General features: G+C 45.3%; 1 protein-coding gene across 1 annotated transcript; it reads left to right on the plus strand.

Moving 5' to 3' along the window:
- Positions 1-7,074: 7,074 nt before the first annotated feature.
- On the plus strand, positions 7,075-16,750 carry LOC120021472 (calpain-5-like). The gene is made up of 12 exons (XM_038965247.1): positions 7,075-7,152; positions 8,410-8,607; positions 9,915-10,046; positions 12,580-12,788; positions 12,900-13,092; positions 13,200-13,390; positions 13,534-13,611; positions 13,732-14,050; positions 14,471-14,673; positions 14,787-14,908; positions 15,044-15,180; positions 15,534-16,750. The coding sequence occupies exons 2-12, from the start codon at positions 8,443-8,445 to the stop codon at positions 15,714-15,716; spliced, it is 1,932 nt and encodes a 643-aa protein (XP_038821175.1). The 5' UTR covers positions 7,075-7,152; positions 8,410-8,442; the 3' UTR covers positions 15,717-16,750.
- Positions 16,751-17,102: the final 352 nt, after the last annotated feature.

A 17,102-nucleotide genomic window follows, 5' to 3' on the forward strand; every position in this document is an offset into this window, starting at 1 on the left:
AGGGCTGTCTCATTTTAAACAAGTGCATTTGTCCACATTCACTCTCCTCGTTGACTTTCCTCGATTACCTTTGACCTTTTTGAAAAGGAGGCGAGAGAGGACGGAGGAGGTGAGCTAATCCAATTGAGAGAAGGCCACAGTCTGCATCCCACTGAAATCGCACGTATTGCCTTACTTGCATATAATAAAATATTTCAGAAAAAGTGTAATACAACAAAGTATTATATTTGTGTCTTTATTCAACTGGTGAAAGTTGATTGTGACATGAATAAAAGAAGGGGGGAAAATATTTGGGTGTGATGCCTGGCTTTAATGCTCAGTATGGCAGACATTTTGGATTCACAGTAAAGCATAGATATATAACACAACTCAGAAAATGGTATTCTATCATAGATCTTTTTCCATTTATAGGTGCCTAAACCTCCATTTAATGGTATTGAGGCAGACATATTGGATTTTGGGGCAATATCCAGGATGGCCCAAAAGCTTAATTGCAAGAGTAGTTGATAGACAAGCATAATCCACGAGAAACCTTTGACAGGACAAAATGTATGTTTTTATGTCTCTGGGCCCTGTCTCCAGGGTTAAGGTTAGATTAGGGGACTAAAAGTACAGTACAGTATGTTACCCACGAGGGGGACTGGGCGCAAGGGCGCGTAGGAACATTTCATGAAGCTGCCAGAGAGGTTAGGGGAAAAGTTCACACAGGCCACTCCAAAAACCTACCTGAATGAACAGATCTGCCCTGTAGCTCCAGCTCAACTGAACCACTTGCCATACCACTTCTGGCATTGGCAAGAACAAAACCATGGTTTGTCTGCCATCTGGCGGCTTGTCAGGGCATGACGAGTTCATCCCTTTATTTGGCGCGGTTCCCTAGGAATGTGTAGGACTTGCCACTGCATGGATTCATTGTCTAAGGAATCCACTAGGAGTTTGGCGTGAGGATCAGGAGTCTGGGTTCCATCTGCCTGAAGGGTGATGGTGAAACTGATTTGAGACAGGGGAGGCTGTTGTACTGTAGCTCTGGTTGGCAATTAAACAGGACATGTTCATCCTGAGGTTTACACCAGGTTATTTGGCACCACTGGCTACTTTTCACTAGACTGACTTTTCACTAGACTGACTTGCTAAGAATCCCCCTCATCAGGGGAGGACTCTGATATTAGACATCATGACAAGGTCACTAATTCGGGCTCTGGCTTTTGAGTAATTACTGCAATTACTGAAACAACTGAGATGTTTCAACACTCTGTGTGAACTGCTGAGAATAGGGAGTGTTACCATAGAGTTGTATTTAGAAGGGAAATGGGTTTATAGTTAACAATCCTGTCTTGTGGTATTTAACCGACACAGGCAGGGCCAGACACAAGTTACCAATAGAAGAGTCACGGTTAATTCTGCACTAACTACAGTAAGTGACTTCATATTCACTCAAACTCAGACTCAGACAGCATGTCTCTGAAACTGGAATGGTACCAGGGGTTATTGGGAGATTTCATACTGATGAGAAGGGATCAGGCTGATTCTGATATAAATAGCCGTTCATGGGACACAACTCTGCCAGTACACTCACAAGTGGAGGGCTGTGCTTTGTTTGCCTTTGAACACAAAGCTCCACAGAACTATGACAGGATATAGCTTTATATTCCCCACATGGTTTCTGAGAATGAATCAGCAACAATGTGAATCAACGTTTGCACTGACTTCCCATTAATATTCTCATGAATGATGTCCTAACGCTGACTTTGTGTACGCAATTGATGGTGAGAATGTTTAGGAGGGATCTTGAGAGTTGTTGTGTGTGGGGTGAGTCAGGGTGGGTTTCCTCTCTATCTGGGTCCCTAGTAGGGAAGAAGTGCCCTGAAGAAGTGCCCTGCCTGTTCCATCAGCATGGAGACTACTAGTCATGTTGTGTTACACAATCTAGAACTGGACCCTTGAGAGAGCTGGGCTGCCCTGGGCTGTTACAACTACATGTACATAAATTCCTCATGAAGCCTCAGTCACGTAAGCCTAGTTTCAACATTGTCTCAGAGCATTTCGTATTATTCTGTACATAAATCCGGGGACACTCCATTTAGTATGATATGTTACATTTTGTATGGTATGTATTAATTTGTGGATGTCCATCATGCGTATGATATGTTATGAATGTTAGCTAGGTGGCTGACGCTAATGTTAGCTATTACTAGGGGTTAAGGTTAGGGGAAGCGTTAGCTAACATGCTAAGTTTTTGAGAAGTAGCAAGTAGTTGCAAAATTGTCTCTGATGAGATTTGAACACGCAACCTTTAGGTTGCTAGATGTTCATGTTATATACCTGCCCACCCACCCAATCCCTTTTCTATTATTTTCCCCTTAAAAGTAACCTATCTTACGTAACCATATCATACTAATTTGAGTTTCTAGGATTTACTTTTACTGTGTTACGTCTAGTCTATGAGACCAGTCTGCTAGTTTATATTATGTTGCATCACAAGTTCTACTGGTCTTGGTATTGTGAACTATGGGTTGTATATGAGACCTCAGAGTTGCTCGATGGCCCTCTTCCATCTCTGCTGGTCCAGATGCTTCCCCTTTATTTGGGAATCTCTTCAGGCCGTGTTTCACTCTAGCATGGATTTGACCTCATTTGCTGCTGCCATGTTCAGAGTTGTGTGACTGTCCCTTGGCTGAGCGCTTGGCCCTGCCACACACAGACCGAGGCCAGGCAGCCAGACAGGATTTGTGTCTCTCTGTCTGCTGGAATTTTAAACTAATAACTGTAATTTCCTCCTAAAGCCTGTCTCATGGCATACAGGGACCACCAGGCCACTACATGGTGTGGACGACCATACAGCTCATCCCATTACCAATGCTACCTCACTAAGACAGTACATGGCTCTGTATACAGACAATTATGTGGCATATTTCCAGGCCATTTATTTTTTAATTTGGCACTGAATTTCCACAAAATTAGACAGAGCAACCATCCGTCAATAAGGTGTAGTTATGCAAACAGTCAGTTTTACAGACTACAGGTGCATGACGAAACATTGAAGGGAACCAGACTGTATTGCTGTAAGTCTATCAGTGCTCACAGTATCTTTCGGTTGATGACATCTCGATAGAGAAGCATAAAGGCAATCCTGCAGGTAAATCTAGTTTCTGTGGTTTCATCCAAACAGCTGTGGAGTATCATGGGACTGTTAGCTCTGCTCTATCCGCAACAATGGAACAGGTATGCTAACAGGTATGCTAACTATTGTTGAATGGGCCTATCAGGAGAAGAGACAAGTAGCGCCCAGCCGGACGAGCTCCCACTAGTACTTTGATCAAGTTTTTGTTTTATTATTTCACTGCCATACTGTGTTCGATCTTGTATAGCCATCTTGTCTCAAGAGGACCACAATGGAAATATGTCCCAGACTTTATTGTGTGTTATCCTCGATGATTTTATTCATGTGCATGTATGGCTTTTAAGTTTTATGTGTGCTTGTTTTTTTTAAATGGTCGAATTAATAAACTAAACTAAACTAAAAACAGAGAGTGGCAGTAAAGTTCTCCTCCCACCTGACTTTTACCTCCTACAAACTCTCCTCTCCTCTCCTCTCCTCTCCTCTCCTCTCCTCTCCTCTCCTCTCCTCTCCTCTCCTCTCCTCTCCTCTCCTCTCCTCTCCTCTCCTCTCCTCTCCTCTCCTCTCCTCTCCTCTCCTCTCCTCTCCTCTCCTCTCCTCCCCTCTCCTCTCCTCTCCTCTCCTCTCCTCTCCTCTGCTCTCCTCTGCCCTCCTCTCTCTCTTCTCCTCTTCCCTCCTCTCCTCTCCTCCCCTCCCCTCCTCTTTCCATCTCTTTCTTCCCTCCACTCCTCGCCACTCCTCTCCCTCCTCTCCTCTTTCCACCTCTCTCTTCCTTCCTCTCCTCTCCTCCCCTCTCCCTCCTCTTTCCACCTCTCTCTCTCTCTCTCTCTCTCTCTCTCTCTCTCTCTCTCTCTCTCTCTCTCTCTCTCTCTCTCTCCCTCCTATCCCCTTCCCTCATCTCCTCCCCTCTCCCGCCTCTTTCCAACTCTCTTTCCTCTCCTCTTCTCTCCTCTCCCTCCTCTCCTCTTCCCTCATCTCCTCCCATCTCCCGCCTCTTTCCACCTCTCTTTCCTCTCCTCTCCTCTTCCCTCCTCTCCTCTCCTCTCCTCTTTCCTCCTCTCCCTCCTCTCATCTTCTATTCTCTCCTCTTCCCTCCCCTCCTCTCCTCCACTCCTATTCCCTCCTCTCCTCTTCCCTCCTCTCCTCCCCTCTCCCACTTCTTTCCACCTCTCCCTCCTCTCCTCTTCCTTCCTCTTCCCTCCTCTCCCTCTTCTCCTCCACTCCTCTCCTATTCCCTCCTCTCCTCTTCCCTCCTCTCATCTACGTCTACTCTTCCCTCCTCTCCTCTACTCCTCTCCTCTTCCCTCCTCCCTCTCCCTCCTCTCCTCTGACCTACCTCCTCTCCCCTTCTCTCCCTCCTCTCCTCTTCCCTCCTCTCCTCCCCTCCCCTCCTCTTTCCATCTCTTTCTTCCCTCCACTCCTCTCCACTCCTCTCCCTCCTCTCCTCTTTCCACCTCTCTCTTCCTTCCTATCCTCTCCTCCCCTCTCCCCCCTCTTTCCACCTCTCTCTCTCTCTCTCTCTCTCTCTCTCTCTCTCTCTCTCTCTCTCTCTCCTTTCCTCTCCTCTCCTCCCCTCTCCCTCTTCTTTCCACCTCTCTCTCCTCTCCTCTCCTATTCTCTCCTCTTCCCTCTTCTCCTCTCCTCCACTCCTCTCCTATTCCCTCCTCTCCTCTACTCCTCTCCTCTTCCCTCCTCTCCCTCCTCTCCTCTTCCCTCATCTCCTCCCCTCTCCCGCCTCTTTCCACCTCTCTTTCCTCTCCTCTTCCCTCCTCTCCTCTCCTCTTTCCTCCTCTCCCTCCTCTCCTCTTCTACTCTCTCCTCTTCCCTCCCCTCCTCTCCTCCACTCCTCTCCTATTCCCTCCTCTCCTCTTCTCTCCCTCCTCTCCTCTTCTCTCCCTCCTCTCCTCTTCCCTCCTCTCCTCCCCTCTCCCGCCTCTTTCCATCTATCCCTCCTCTCCTCTTCCCTCCTCTCCTCCTCTCTTTCACTTCTTTCCACCTCTCCTCTTCCTTCCTCTCCTCTCCCTCCTCTCCTCTTCCATCCTCTCCTCTTCCCTCCCCTCCTCTCCTGCACTCCTCTCCTATTCCCTCCTCTCCTCTTCTCTCCTCTCATCTCCCTCCTCTCATCTCCCTCCTCTACTCTTCCCTCCTCTCCTCTTCCCTCCTCTCTTCTCCCTCCTCTCCTCTGCCCTCCCTCCTATCCCCTTCTCTCCCTCCTCTCCTCTTCCCTCCTCTCCTCTCCTCTCCTCTCCTCTCCTCTCCTCTCCTCTCCTCTCCTCTCCTCTCCTCTCCTCTCCCTCCTCTTTCCATCTCTCTCTTCCCCCCACTCCTCTCCACTCCTCTCCCTCCTCTCCTCTTCCCACCTCTCTTCTCTCCTCTCCTCTCCCTCCTCTTTCCACCTCTCTCGTCCTTCCTATCCTCTCCTCCCCTCTCCCTCCTCTTTCCACCTCTTTCTTTCTTTCTCTCTCTCTCTCTCTCTCTCTCTCTCTCTCTCTCTCTCTCTCTCTCTCTCTCTCTCTCTCTCTCTCTCTCTCTCTCCTCTCCTCTCCTCTCCTCTCCTCTCCTCTTCCCTCCTCTCCTCTCCTCTGTCCCCTCCTCTCTCTTCTCCCCTCCCCTCCCCTCCCTCCTCTCCTCTCCTCTCCTCTCCTCTCCTCTCCTCTCCTCTCCTCTCCTCTCCTCTCCTCCCATCCACCTCTCTCTCTCTCTCTCTCTCTCTCTCTCTCTCTCTCTCTCTCTCTCTCTCTCTCTCTCTCTCTCTCTCTCTCTCTCTCCTCTCCTCTCCTCTCCTCTCCTCTCCTCTGCACCTTGGAGAGCCTAACGGCTCCAGGAATGCAGTGGATAACATATCTCTCATCGAACTTCACTAGAAAGGAATGAGACTGGGAGCCAGCACTTTGCACTTTGCATTCTGCCCTAATGAACCACTCGTCAGACCGGTTTTTGGTGTGCGTCAGGGAATGTGGGTTTTTCTGTTTGTTAATGAGTGTGTTGGGGGTTAGGAGTGGAAATACCATTGCTGTGTGTTTTTGGTTGCTCCTTTGGGAGCCCTACGTGCTGCAGACCGTTGTCATAGGAAGGGGACAGACAGGAGGACACAACCCTTTGGCTTTAGTGTGACGTCCCAGTAGATCTTCCCAAGGTGTATCAGAGGGGGCATTTTTGCAACCTTATAAGGAACTTTAGGATTTCTTTCAGAGTTTTAGGAGGACAAGCACAGGTAAGAGCCACACACTGTGGAGAACTACATTTGGTTACACACCTGGAATGTTTTCTGGTTATAAATATTGACAGAGTTTAACATTTAATTGCTGCAGTTATTATCAGCTTGTAGTTTTGCCACCATTCTTGTTCTAACTTTGTTAGTAACATAACCTTTGATGATGCATACTGGTGACCTTACCATTTAAACAGCAACAGCTTTTTTTAGTACATTGTTGGTGACCATTGAGTCTAAGCCTATTTTATCAGCGTACACTAACATAGACCATTATTACAATAAACCCAACAGCTGTGGAAATTATAACAGCGATACTCCGCCCTCCTCATTCTCCCCTGAAGTAACGACATTCACACCAAACACAGAAAAACCTGTTGGAGCTCGTCAGTCAGGTACTGAAATTTCACGTGGTATAAACATACACAGACACGTCAGTGTGCACCCGAGGAAGGACTCTTCTACAAGGAAGTGACATCACGAAGGCATGATCAACACTGCATGGCAAACTCACATCACAGTTACTTATTCAATCAATAAAGCCACACACACACTCATTTCATGATAGTAACCCACTGACAGAGTAAGTGAACACAGACATTCACTGTGTGAAGTAGAACACTTGTTCCTGGGATATGGGTGTGGCCCTGAGCATGAACAAGAGAAACTAAACTGGGTCACTGCAGAGATGTTGTGGGGGAGGGGGGTGGGGGGGGGGGTGGGGGAGGGGGAAGGGGGAGAAAGACAGGTACAAAGACCTGGTGGAAACACCCTTCTCTTTCACTATCCTGGAGGAGGCGGTTGTCACAGCGCTACGACGGAGGTACGAAGACACTTTTACTGGGCTTTTTCTTCTAGATCCTTAAATGTGATACATGTAAGGAGTTCTCTTTGCTTTAATAGTTTGAGGAAGAGACATAGAATGTGGTTGTTCTGTGTGTGAAGGAGTGAGAGAGAGAGAGTGTACAGGAGAGGGAGAGAAAGACAGAGGAGAAAAACATTCACATTTTTCCCCACCAATTATTCTAGTGTATTGGATATGGGTCCATTTCTACGTAATGTTCTGACTGAAAACTGAAGGAAGCAGAGAGTTGGCCATGATGATAATGAACTGTCAGAATCCTCATGACAACTTCGTCGTGAACTGCCTCTCACTGTGTTCCAAATGGGCCTTGCTCTGAGAGGCATTTCCTAAAGTGTGTAATGTTTTTGGGAAAAGTGTTATTAGAGACCGGGAGTTTAGAGCTTGACTGTTCTCCAGTGGCCACAAAATGGAATTCCTTTGGAATTGAATTATTTGTGTCTGTGTTATTCATGGCAGACAGCAAATGTACGAAACTGCACTGGCAGACAGACTCTATATAAAATCTAATCTTATTTATAAAGAGCTTGACCTCTGGGGTCGGGGGTCAGGAGTAAAGAGACTGTACTGGTCATAGAGTTAGAATATCAGAATATTCCCAAAGGATAGCAGTTTTGATCAGATGTTTTTGATCCCCCATGGGATGTTCCCATCACAAAACCAGGAAAAGTTTAGACTTTTGCTGTTTTTGTGGTCAGAGTACAGTAAAATCTATGGTTGACTGTAACTTTTAAAGTGATGTAGCGTAGTTGTTTGTAGATTTTGTTCGTAGAAGACTGTTTTTCTACTTGAATTTATTTAAATATGCATAATTTGCATATTGGTTATTGGATATATTTATCTCTAGGCCAGCTTGTTGCCTGGTTGGCCCCTGTGGGAGACTACATGTAACCCATGTCAAATGGCTAGTTAGCGGTGGTGCGCGCTAATAGCGTTTCAATCGGTGACATCACTCGCTCTGAGACCTGAAGTAGTTGTTCCCCTTGCTCTGCAAGGGCCGTGGATTTTGTGGCGCGATTCCCTCCTCTCCTCCCCTCCCCTCCTCTTTCCATCTCTTTCTTCCCTCCACTCCTCTCCACTCCTCTCCCTCCTGTAGGGTATGCTGAGCTCTTGTCCAGACACCCAGAGTCAAAGGTGAACAATAATAGATCCTAAGCTGACAAGGACTGTCCTGGTAGTCTGCCTATAAAGTAACAGGACATCTTCTTCTGTGGTCAGTTTTTGTAGTTTCAAGGTTCCAGCGTCTGAACCATGTTCTCCACGGCCACTTCATACAAGAACCAGCATTACTCTGAGCTGAAGAGGAAATGTCTGGAGGACAAGGAACTGTTTGAGGATCCAGAGTTTCCTGTCACCAATGCATCCCTGTTTTACAAGAAACCACCTCCTGGTATGGTGGAATGGAAGAGACCACGGGTGAGTGACAGACGCCCAAACAGAGCACCTTTGTACTTTATTTTCCTCTATTAGCTTAATACCAAAAGCAGAATCTGTATGCAAAAACACTAAACATGAAATAGAATGTCACAAGCTTTAATGATTCACTGAAACTATTTGTAATGTTCATGTTTTTCCTCATAGTTTTTAGGAAATGTTATTGCTTAAAAGACCAATTTATAGTTTGCTGTTGATTAGTAAAAATGTAAGCTTATAAAAGTGCTATAGAGCGCTTTCTGGGATCAGAGCATGACCTTCTTCTTGTGCAATATAAACATGTCATGTCTATGATTGAACTTTCATGTGTGCCGACTTTGATATAAAAACAGTATGACTGTGTTATATTTGGCCATACATAGGTATTGTGAAAGGTGTTGTCTGCCAGGTTTTATATAGACTTATACAATAATTTGTGATGGAGTACTTCAAAGGTCAATGCCTTTTGAGTGGTTGCCTCTGAGGATTGTGTTAAAGGTTAAATGTCATCCACAATGCTTATTGTGGTGACAGACAGCAAACTGTGGTGTGAAACTGAGGTGAGGGTGGTGCTGGGAAGTGTCTCAAAGTGTATACTTTACATAGCGTGTGAGATATATGACAGAACATGTGTTTCAATACTGTCAAGAGAAAAAATAAAATAAAATTTATCTTTGTATAGCTGCCATTCTGTTCAATGGAGAAAGCTGGAGTTATATTTCTGCTTAATGTGTTACTGTGTCTGTTCTATGTACAGATGTCGGATCTTCATTTGAGCCAGCTTAATACAGCAGGAAGATTATCCTGCAGCAACAGGAAATGTGAATTATCCTGTGGCAAACATTATAATAAATGTATTTTTGTATGGGTTGATATATTGTTTTGTTAGGGTAAGTCAGGTCTGACATTTCAAAGTGGAAATGACTAACTTTACAAGCCTTTTTTAAAATCTCAAATACACTACAAGTTTGCATTTCCTGCTGTGCAGGAAAATGATCAACAACAAAAGAGTGATCAAATTAAGATCCTGCATCTATATGGCATGTTGCCCAAGTGACAAGAAGAGAAAACACAATTTCTTATTCATAACAACAGTACACCTCAAGAGAGTTCCAACTCATTTAAAAAGAAAACGTGCTCTAAGCCAGAACTATTTGTCAAGGATTTGCGACTATTGTTACAAGCATAATTTATTAGTGAGCACATTCTAAGGTATTTCAATTTTTCACATGGAACATTTTACCTCACAATTTCACATTTTACCACCCCTCATCATAACTTGTCAACAACATTTTATTTCTCTGTTACAGGAGATCAGTGATGGGCCTCATCTGTTTGTGGAGGGCATCAGCTCCCATGACCTGAACCAGGGGCTTTTGGGTAACTGCTGGTTTGTGGCGGCATGCTCCTGCCTGGCACTGAAGCCAGACCTCTGGCAGAAGGTGAGTTTGGTTTCCTCCTGTCTGGTCATACAGTCTGAGATGAGTGTCACAAGAGCAGACTATGTGTGTATTTCCTTTACAGTCACCTTATAGGGGAATACATGGTGCTGTTTGTGAAGGAACACATCAAATCAACCTTTATTTATATAGCACATTTCAGATGCAATGCAATGCACTTCTCAGGAAAAAAACGAATAAAAAATACAGTGAAAATAAAAACAGAATTATTTACTGCACAGCAAATGTAAGAGGATACAGAACTAAAGAATAACAACAACTGAAAGACTAAAAAGCACCTTAAGGAAAAGCAAAGCTAAAAAGGTGTGTTTTAAGATCTCTTTTAAATATGTCCACAGTTTTGGCCCCCCTCAGGTTCTCTGGCAGGCCTCTTGGTCCTAGGCTTTGGGATAGTTAAAATACAAGTGCCAGAGGACCTGAGGGACCTACTGGGTCCATAACTCAAAAGCATGTCTGATATGTATTTGGTGTACACAATCGTGGGTTGATTTAAAAACCAATAGAAGAATCGTACATTGAATTGTAAAAATTCACAGGCAGCCAGTACAAGACTTTAAAACCAGTGTAGTATGTGCTCTCCGTCTGGTCTTGGTCAGTACCTGTGCTGCAGCATTCTGTATGTTTTGTAGTTGATCAATGGCTTTCTTGGGTAGAGCAGACAGGAGAGCACTACAATAGTCAAGCCTGCTTGTAATAAAAGCATGGATGAGTCTCTGTATCAGACTGAGAAACGGACACACCTTAGCAATGTTGCTCAGGTGGTAAAAAGTTATTTTGGTCACATTCCTAATGTGTGACTCAAATTGAGCAGCTAATGTCTATGAAGTATGTGGGTGGATGTCTGTGTGCCATTCCATACTGTTGATACCTGACTCAAGAGGGGACGTAGCTTAGTTCACCTGAGGAATTCCCCCGAGGGGCTTTTCACTCCCATTGAAGGAAACTAGTGTCATCCTTCCATCTTAAATGACCATTACCATTCAGAAACATTCAACTTTCCCTTTTTCAAGCCTGGCTGGGAAAGATACTACTTGCCTACATCCCCACAGCAACTTGCCCAAGCCTCCCACATTTCTCCTTCACCCAAAACTAGATAGCTGATGTTCTGAAAGAGACAAAATCTGGACCCCTACAAATCAGCTGGGCTAGACAATCTGGACCCTCTCTTTCTAAAATTATCTGCCGCAATTGTTTCAACCCCTATTATTAGCCTGTTCAACCTCTCTTTCGTATCGTCTGAGATCCCCAAAGATTGGAAAGCTGCCGCGGTCATCCCCAGACGAGCTTCAATGCCATACAACTCTCCTTCCGTGGCCTCCAACTGCTCTTAAATGCAAGTAAAACTAAATGCATGCTCTTCAACCGATCGCTGCCCGCACCTGCTCGCCCGTCCAGCATCACTACTCTGGACGGTTCTGACTTAGAATATGTGGACAACTACAAATACCTAGGTGTCTGGTTAGACTGTAAACTCTCCTTCCAGACTCACATTAAGCATCTCCAATCCAAAATTAAATCTAGAATCAGCTTCCTATTTCGCAACAAAGCATCCTTCACTCATGCTGCCAAACATACCCTCGTTAAACTGACTATCCTACCGATCCTTGACTTCAGCGATGTCATTTACAAAATAGCCTCCAACACTCTACTCAGCAAATTGGATGCAGTCTATCACAGTGCCATCCATTTTGTCACCAAAGCCCCATACACTACCCACCACTGCGACCTGTATGCTATCGTTGGCTGGCCCTCGCTTCATATTCGTCGCCAAACCCACTGGCTCCAGGTCATCTATAAGTCTTTACTAGGTAAAGTCCCACCTTATCTCAGCTCACTGGTCACCAAAGCAGCACCCACCCGTAGCACACGCTCCAGCAGGTATATTTCACTGGTCACCCCCAAAGCCAATTCCTCCTTTGGCCACCTTTCCTTCCAGTTCTCTGCTGCCAATGACTGGAACGAATTGCAAAAATCCCTGAAGCTGGAGACTCATATCTCCCTCACTAACTTTAAGCATCAGCTGTCAGAGCAGCTCACAGATCATTGCACCTGTACATAGCCCATCTGTAAATAGCCCATCCAACTACCTCATCCCCATATTGTTATTTACTTTTTTGCTCCTTTTCACCCCAGTATCTCTACTTGCACATTCATCTTCTGCACATCTATCACTCCAGTGTTTAATTGCTAAATTGTAATTATTTCGCCACTACGGCCTATTTATTGCCTTACCTCCCTAATCTTACCTCATTTGCACACTCTGTATATAGAGTTTTCTATTGTGTTATTATTGACTGTACGTTTGTTTATTTCATGTGTGACTCTGTGTTGTTGTTTGTGTCGCACTGCTTTGCTTTATCTTGGCCAGGTCGCAGTTTTAAATGAGAACTTGTTCTCAACTGGCCTACCTGGTTAAATAAAGGTGAAATATATATATTTTTGAAACCACCCAAGTTTAAAACTATTCACATTTGACTAGACATGTTGTTCACTGTGAAGCCCTTTGTGTTGACAGGTCATTCCTGACTGGAAGGAGCAGGAATGGGACTCCAAGCACCCGGAGAACTACGCTGGCATCTTCCACTTCCAGTTCTGGGTGTTTGGGGAGTGGGTGGACGTGGTGGTGGATGACCGCCTGCCCAGCATCAACGGAGAGCTCATTTACTGCCACTCCAAAGTCAAAAACGAGTTTTGGAGTGCCCTGCTTGAGAAAGCCTATGCCAAGTATGTATACTCTAACATTTCTCAACCCTTGATTCATAAATCATAGCGTTTCGTACCCTCTAACCTCTCTGTATCTTCTCCGGACTCTCTTCTCTCTCCTCTTGTCTCCAGGCTCTCTGGCTGCTATGAGTCACTAGACGGGGGCAACACTGGGGATGCGGTGGTGGATTTCAGTGGAGCCGTGGCAGAGGCCATCAACCTTGAGGCTGAAGCTTTCCACAAAGACCAGGGGAGAATGGACAAACTGTTTGAGGACCTGTTCAAAGTCTACGACAGGGATGGAATAATCAGCTGCTCCATCAAGGTCTGTCTTTTCAATTGATAATTTTCAATTGGTCAGCACACTATAGTCACAGGTAATTGTGTTTAGTAGACACAAATGACTGACTACTGTGCTTGGACCTCTTTTAGGCGTCTCCTTCTGAAATTGAGGCACGGATGGCATGTGGGCTGGTGAAGGGCCATGCCTACTCAGTGACTTCCGTGAAGAAAGTACGATTGGGCCACGGGCTGATGGCCTACTTCCAGAACGAGACCATCCCCCTGATTCGCATGAGGAACCCCTGGGGAAAGATTGAGTGGAACGGAGCCTGGAGTGACAGGTGAGGAGGACATATCCTCCCCGCTCGCTTACTGTTCAACCTCTCCACACTTCAGTGCACAGGTGACCTCATCAACTCATTATTTCATTCTCCCTCCCTCTATTTCCTGTTGCCTCTCCCCCTCTCCCCCTCTCCTACTTCAGTTCAGCGGAATGGAAAAAGGTTGGCAGCATGGAGAGGAATAAGCTTGGCATCACAGTGGAAGATGATGGGGAGTTCTGGTGAGTGTAAAAAAAACAATTAAAGGCTGTTATCTCTTCTGTTCAACGTGTGAGAATGTTTTATCTGTCTACCTATGTTAATTTGCGTCTCTGTGTGTGTGCGCTACTGTATCTTCAAAGGATGGAGTTTAGAGACTGGTGTAAGTACTTCACAGATGCAGACGTTTGTCGTCTCATCAACACCTCCCTGCTCACCATCGACAAGACATGGAACGAAGTGATGATTTTGGGGAGTTGGACCAAGAATGCAGAACCTCTGCGCAACCGCTGTGGAGGCTGCATGAACCACAAACATACCTTCTTGCAGAACCCCCAGTACCTGTTTGAGGTGACCAAGGAAGTGGATGAGGTTCTGATCTCCCTACAGCAGAGAGACATGAAGATCCACAGACGTATCGGCCAGGGAGAGAACCTGACCATCGGCTTCGCCGTCTTCAAGGTAGTTCATATTAACATCCTCTAAGAATGACTAGTGGGACTGGGGTGAGAGACTGGGCCAGTGAGGGTTTGTGAAAGAGACAGGGTATGCATCTTGGGCATTGGTCCAACTTCAGTTCATTTTAGCGGAGAAGTTCTCTGCGCCACATGTTTGGCTTCCCCCGCTGTACACGAATTTTGATAAATCAGTGGAATTTCAATTTTCCCTCTTCATCCGTTGAACAAACAGCAAATAAACCAGAGGGTGTTTACAATAATGGGTAGACATTACTTATAAATGCCACATTGGCTTGTTCATATCAGGGACACAAACTTTCAACGACCTGTAATCACTAAATGATTAATATTTTAGATCTGATCAAGCTGTAACAACAAACACTGGGGAACAGTCATGGTGAAAAAATATTTCTTTTGATTTAAGGTTGAACTGAATAGGAAATACCGCATGCATGACATCATCACCCAACTTAACGTGCAAACTACTACGTACATCAACGCCCGCACGGTGTTCATGAGGGCCACGCTCCCCAAGGGTCGCTACATGATCATCCCCTCCACCTTCAAACCTGAGATTCTGGGAGAGTTCATGCTGCGTGTTTACACTAACGTAGACTCAGGATGCAGGTACTGGAAATAGACCTGTACACATAGTAACACACTTCAGTATGAGATCTTATCTATGCAGCATACCATTACTTTAGCATTACTGTAAAGGTATAAGATGATCTCTCTCTCAGAGAGCTGACAGAACACCAGCCCAGGATGACGTGTTGGAGTAAATTGACTGGCTACCCTGTTGCCGTGTCCCAGATCTATGTCCACGGAGCAGAGGGGCTGGAGAACCAGGACCGCACAGGGGGTGAGAGAACACTCCACAACCTCAAATTAAAACTATGTCATACATTACAGGGAAACATAAGTCAAAATGTTTTTGACATTTTGGGAGTATATTCAGCATTGTCTAATGGCTGGTTAATGCTGCTTCATTGTACAGGTGCGGATCCATATGTGATCGTATCCTGTGAGGGCTCCTCAGTCCGGTCAACAGTCAAGGCGGACACCGTGATGCCGGTGTTTGATACCAGAGCCATCTTCTACAGGAAGAAGCCCACAAAGCCAATCACTGTGGAGGTAAGGTATATGGGGGTCAAAGAGCATCACTACCAATGGGCTGGGAGGACAAACTGACTAGTGAATTGTTACATTTAGATGTCTGAAGTTAGGGCTGGATTCAATTCGTGTCGCTGAAGTTCAGCACTACAGTGCGCTTGAAATGTAAAGTTGAGCCGACATTTGCAGAGATTACCGTGAAGGCAGTTTCTGCTAACGCAGGAACAGTGCCTTTAAATGTGGCACTTCAGCACTACGGATTGAATAATGCCCTTAGTGTCTTCAATGGATGGTCAGATAGTGTTCACGCAAAACCTTGGTCTTAAATGGCCTCCACTTCCATTCTCATCCCCCCTCCCTGTCCTCCTCCCCAGGTGTGGAACAGTAATGCTGTGAAGCACCAGTTCCTGGGCCAGGTGGTTCTGACAGGCTCAGTGAAGGACTCCACCAACCCCCAGAGGCTCCAGCTGAGGAAGAGCGGCAGAGCCATGGCCGACGAGATGCCTGGCTCCATCACCCTCCGTATCGTCACCTGCACCGAGCTCACAGACATGTGACCTGGATCAGCTGACTACTACCTGGGTCACATTGACAATGTGTACAACACTCTATTGCCTCTGACACTTTGAACAGGGGCTCATCACTACAAGGCATAAGGTTATCACTCAGAATGACTATCAATGTGAGCTTACAATATATTCTACTAAAGACTGCCTTGGTCATGGACCAAGAAGCACCTACTAAAGACTGCCTTGGTCATGGACCAAGAAGCACCTACTAAAGACTGCCTTGGTCATGGACCAAGAAGCACCTACTAAAGACTGCCTTGGTCATGGACCAAGAAGCACCTACTAAAGACTGCCTTGGTCATGGACCAAGAAGCACCTACTAAAGACTGCCTTGGTCATGGACCAAGAAGTATCTTCAAGCCTTCTGGAGTTTTGTTTGTTCTTATAGTGTTTTATAAAGGGACAAGACATTACTTTTTGAAAGATGAATAACTGTAAATATATCATTATTTTATACTAGACTATACACTATGAAACATAATAACTCTTCAGAGTAATACGCATACTGTATCTGTATACAACATTATGCAACTTATACATTCCCACAATATGTTTATTATCATATACAAATAAAAGTGCCTCTTTTCATATTGCTGAAAAACAGCCAAAAGGCTCTTGCTGCAAATATTGGAAAGTCTTGAAAGAGCCGAATGTATCTAGAGTGTAAGTTTTGGACCATGGTCATTAATTTGTGTCATTCCACTGAACTTATTGAAATGTCTAAAGGCTATGTACTGCCTCTAAACTACCATATTCCTTTGCTCGAAATGTCTTGCCACTTTTAGTCCCTCTCTACTAACAGCAAAGAAAAGTGAATCCATTCAAACCAAAAAGTTATTTTTGTATTTTTTTTAATTTCAGTTCAGTTCCCAAACTGCAGTATTTTGTTGTTTTACACTCAAGACACAGCCATGCACAATTCAGAATTCCAAAAAGTATGTTGCTTTAACCACAATTAAAAATAGCTTATCCAAAACCTTAGTTGTCCCCAGTTGCTTTTTCTCATCTGTCCTTTTCCAAAGATGGGGCTTGCTGAGGTTCACCAGATGGGTCAGCAGTTTACAAACCCAGATAATAATAATAATCATCATTTTAAATAAACACTTTTTTGCCTTTGTTCCGTTCTCATGATACACATTAATGGAGGAATTTTCACACCACGTGTACAGGTTTACACATTCAGAAGATAGGAATGTACAGGATCGACCGCGGAAGAGGAGTGGGCCGGCGGGGAGGGGCGGGCATGGAGGGGCGGGGCAAGGCCGCTAGCTGTCCCAGAGTTCATCTTGTGCTCAGAGTTCAGGCCTGTACATAGAGGTGCGGCTAAAGGTCAGAGGGCAGATAGTCTCTGTGAGGTCCCGAAGACTCTCAGCC

Source organism: Salvelinus namaycush, chromosome 26, assembly GCF_016432855.1.
Source record: "Salvelinus namaycush isolate Seneca chromosome 26, SaNama_1.0, whole genome shotgun sequence".
Taxonomy (NCBI): domain Eukaryota; kingdom Metazoa; phylum Chordata; class Actinopteri; order Salmoniformes; family Salmonidae; genus Salvelinus; species Salvelinus namaycush.

What these genes read in the sequence shown, in the direction of transcription:
- LOC120021472 (XM_038965247.1), top strand. Translation starts at nt 8,443, where the DNA reads ATGTTCTCCACGGCCACTTCATACAAGAACCAGCATTACTCTGAGCTG. An exon ending in AACGTAGACTCAGGATGCAG is followed by an intron (nt 14,674 to 14,786) that starts GTACTGGAAATA and finishes TCTCTCTCTCAG; the next exon opens with AGAGCTGACAGAACACCAGC. An exon ending in GAACCAGGACCGCACAGGGG is followed by an intron (nt 14,909 to 15,043) that starts GTGAGAGAACAC and finishes TTCATTGTACAG; the next exon opens with GTGCGGATCCATATGTGATC.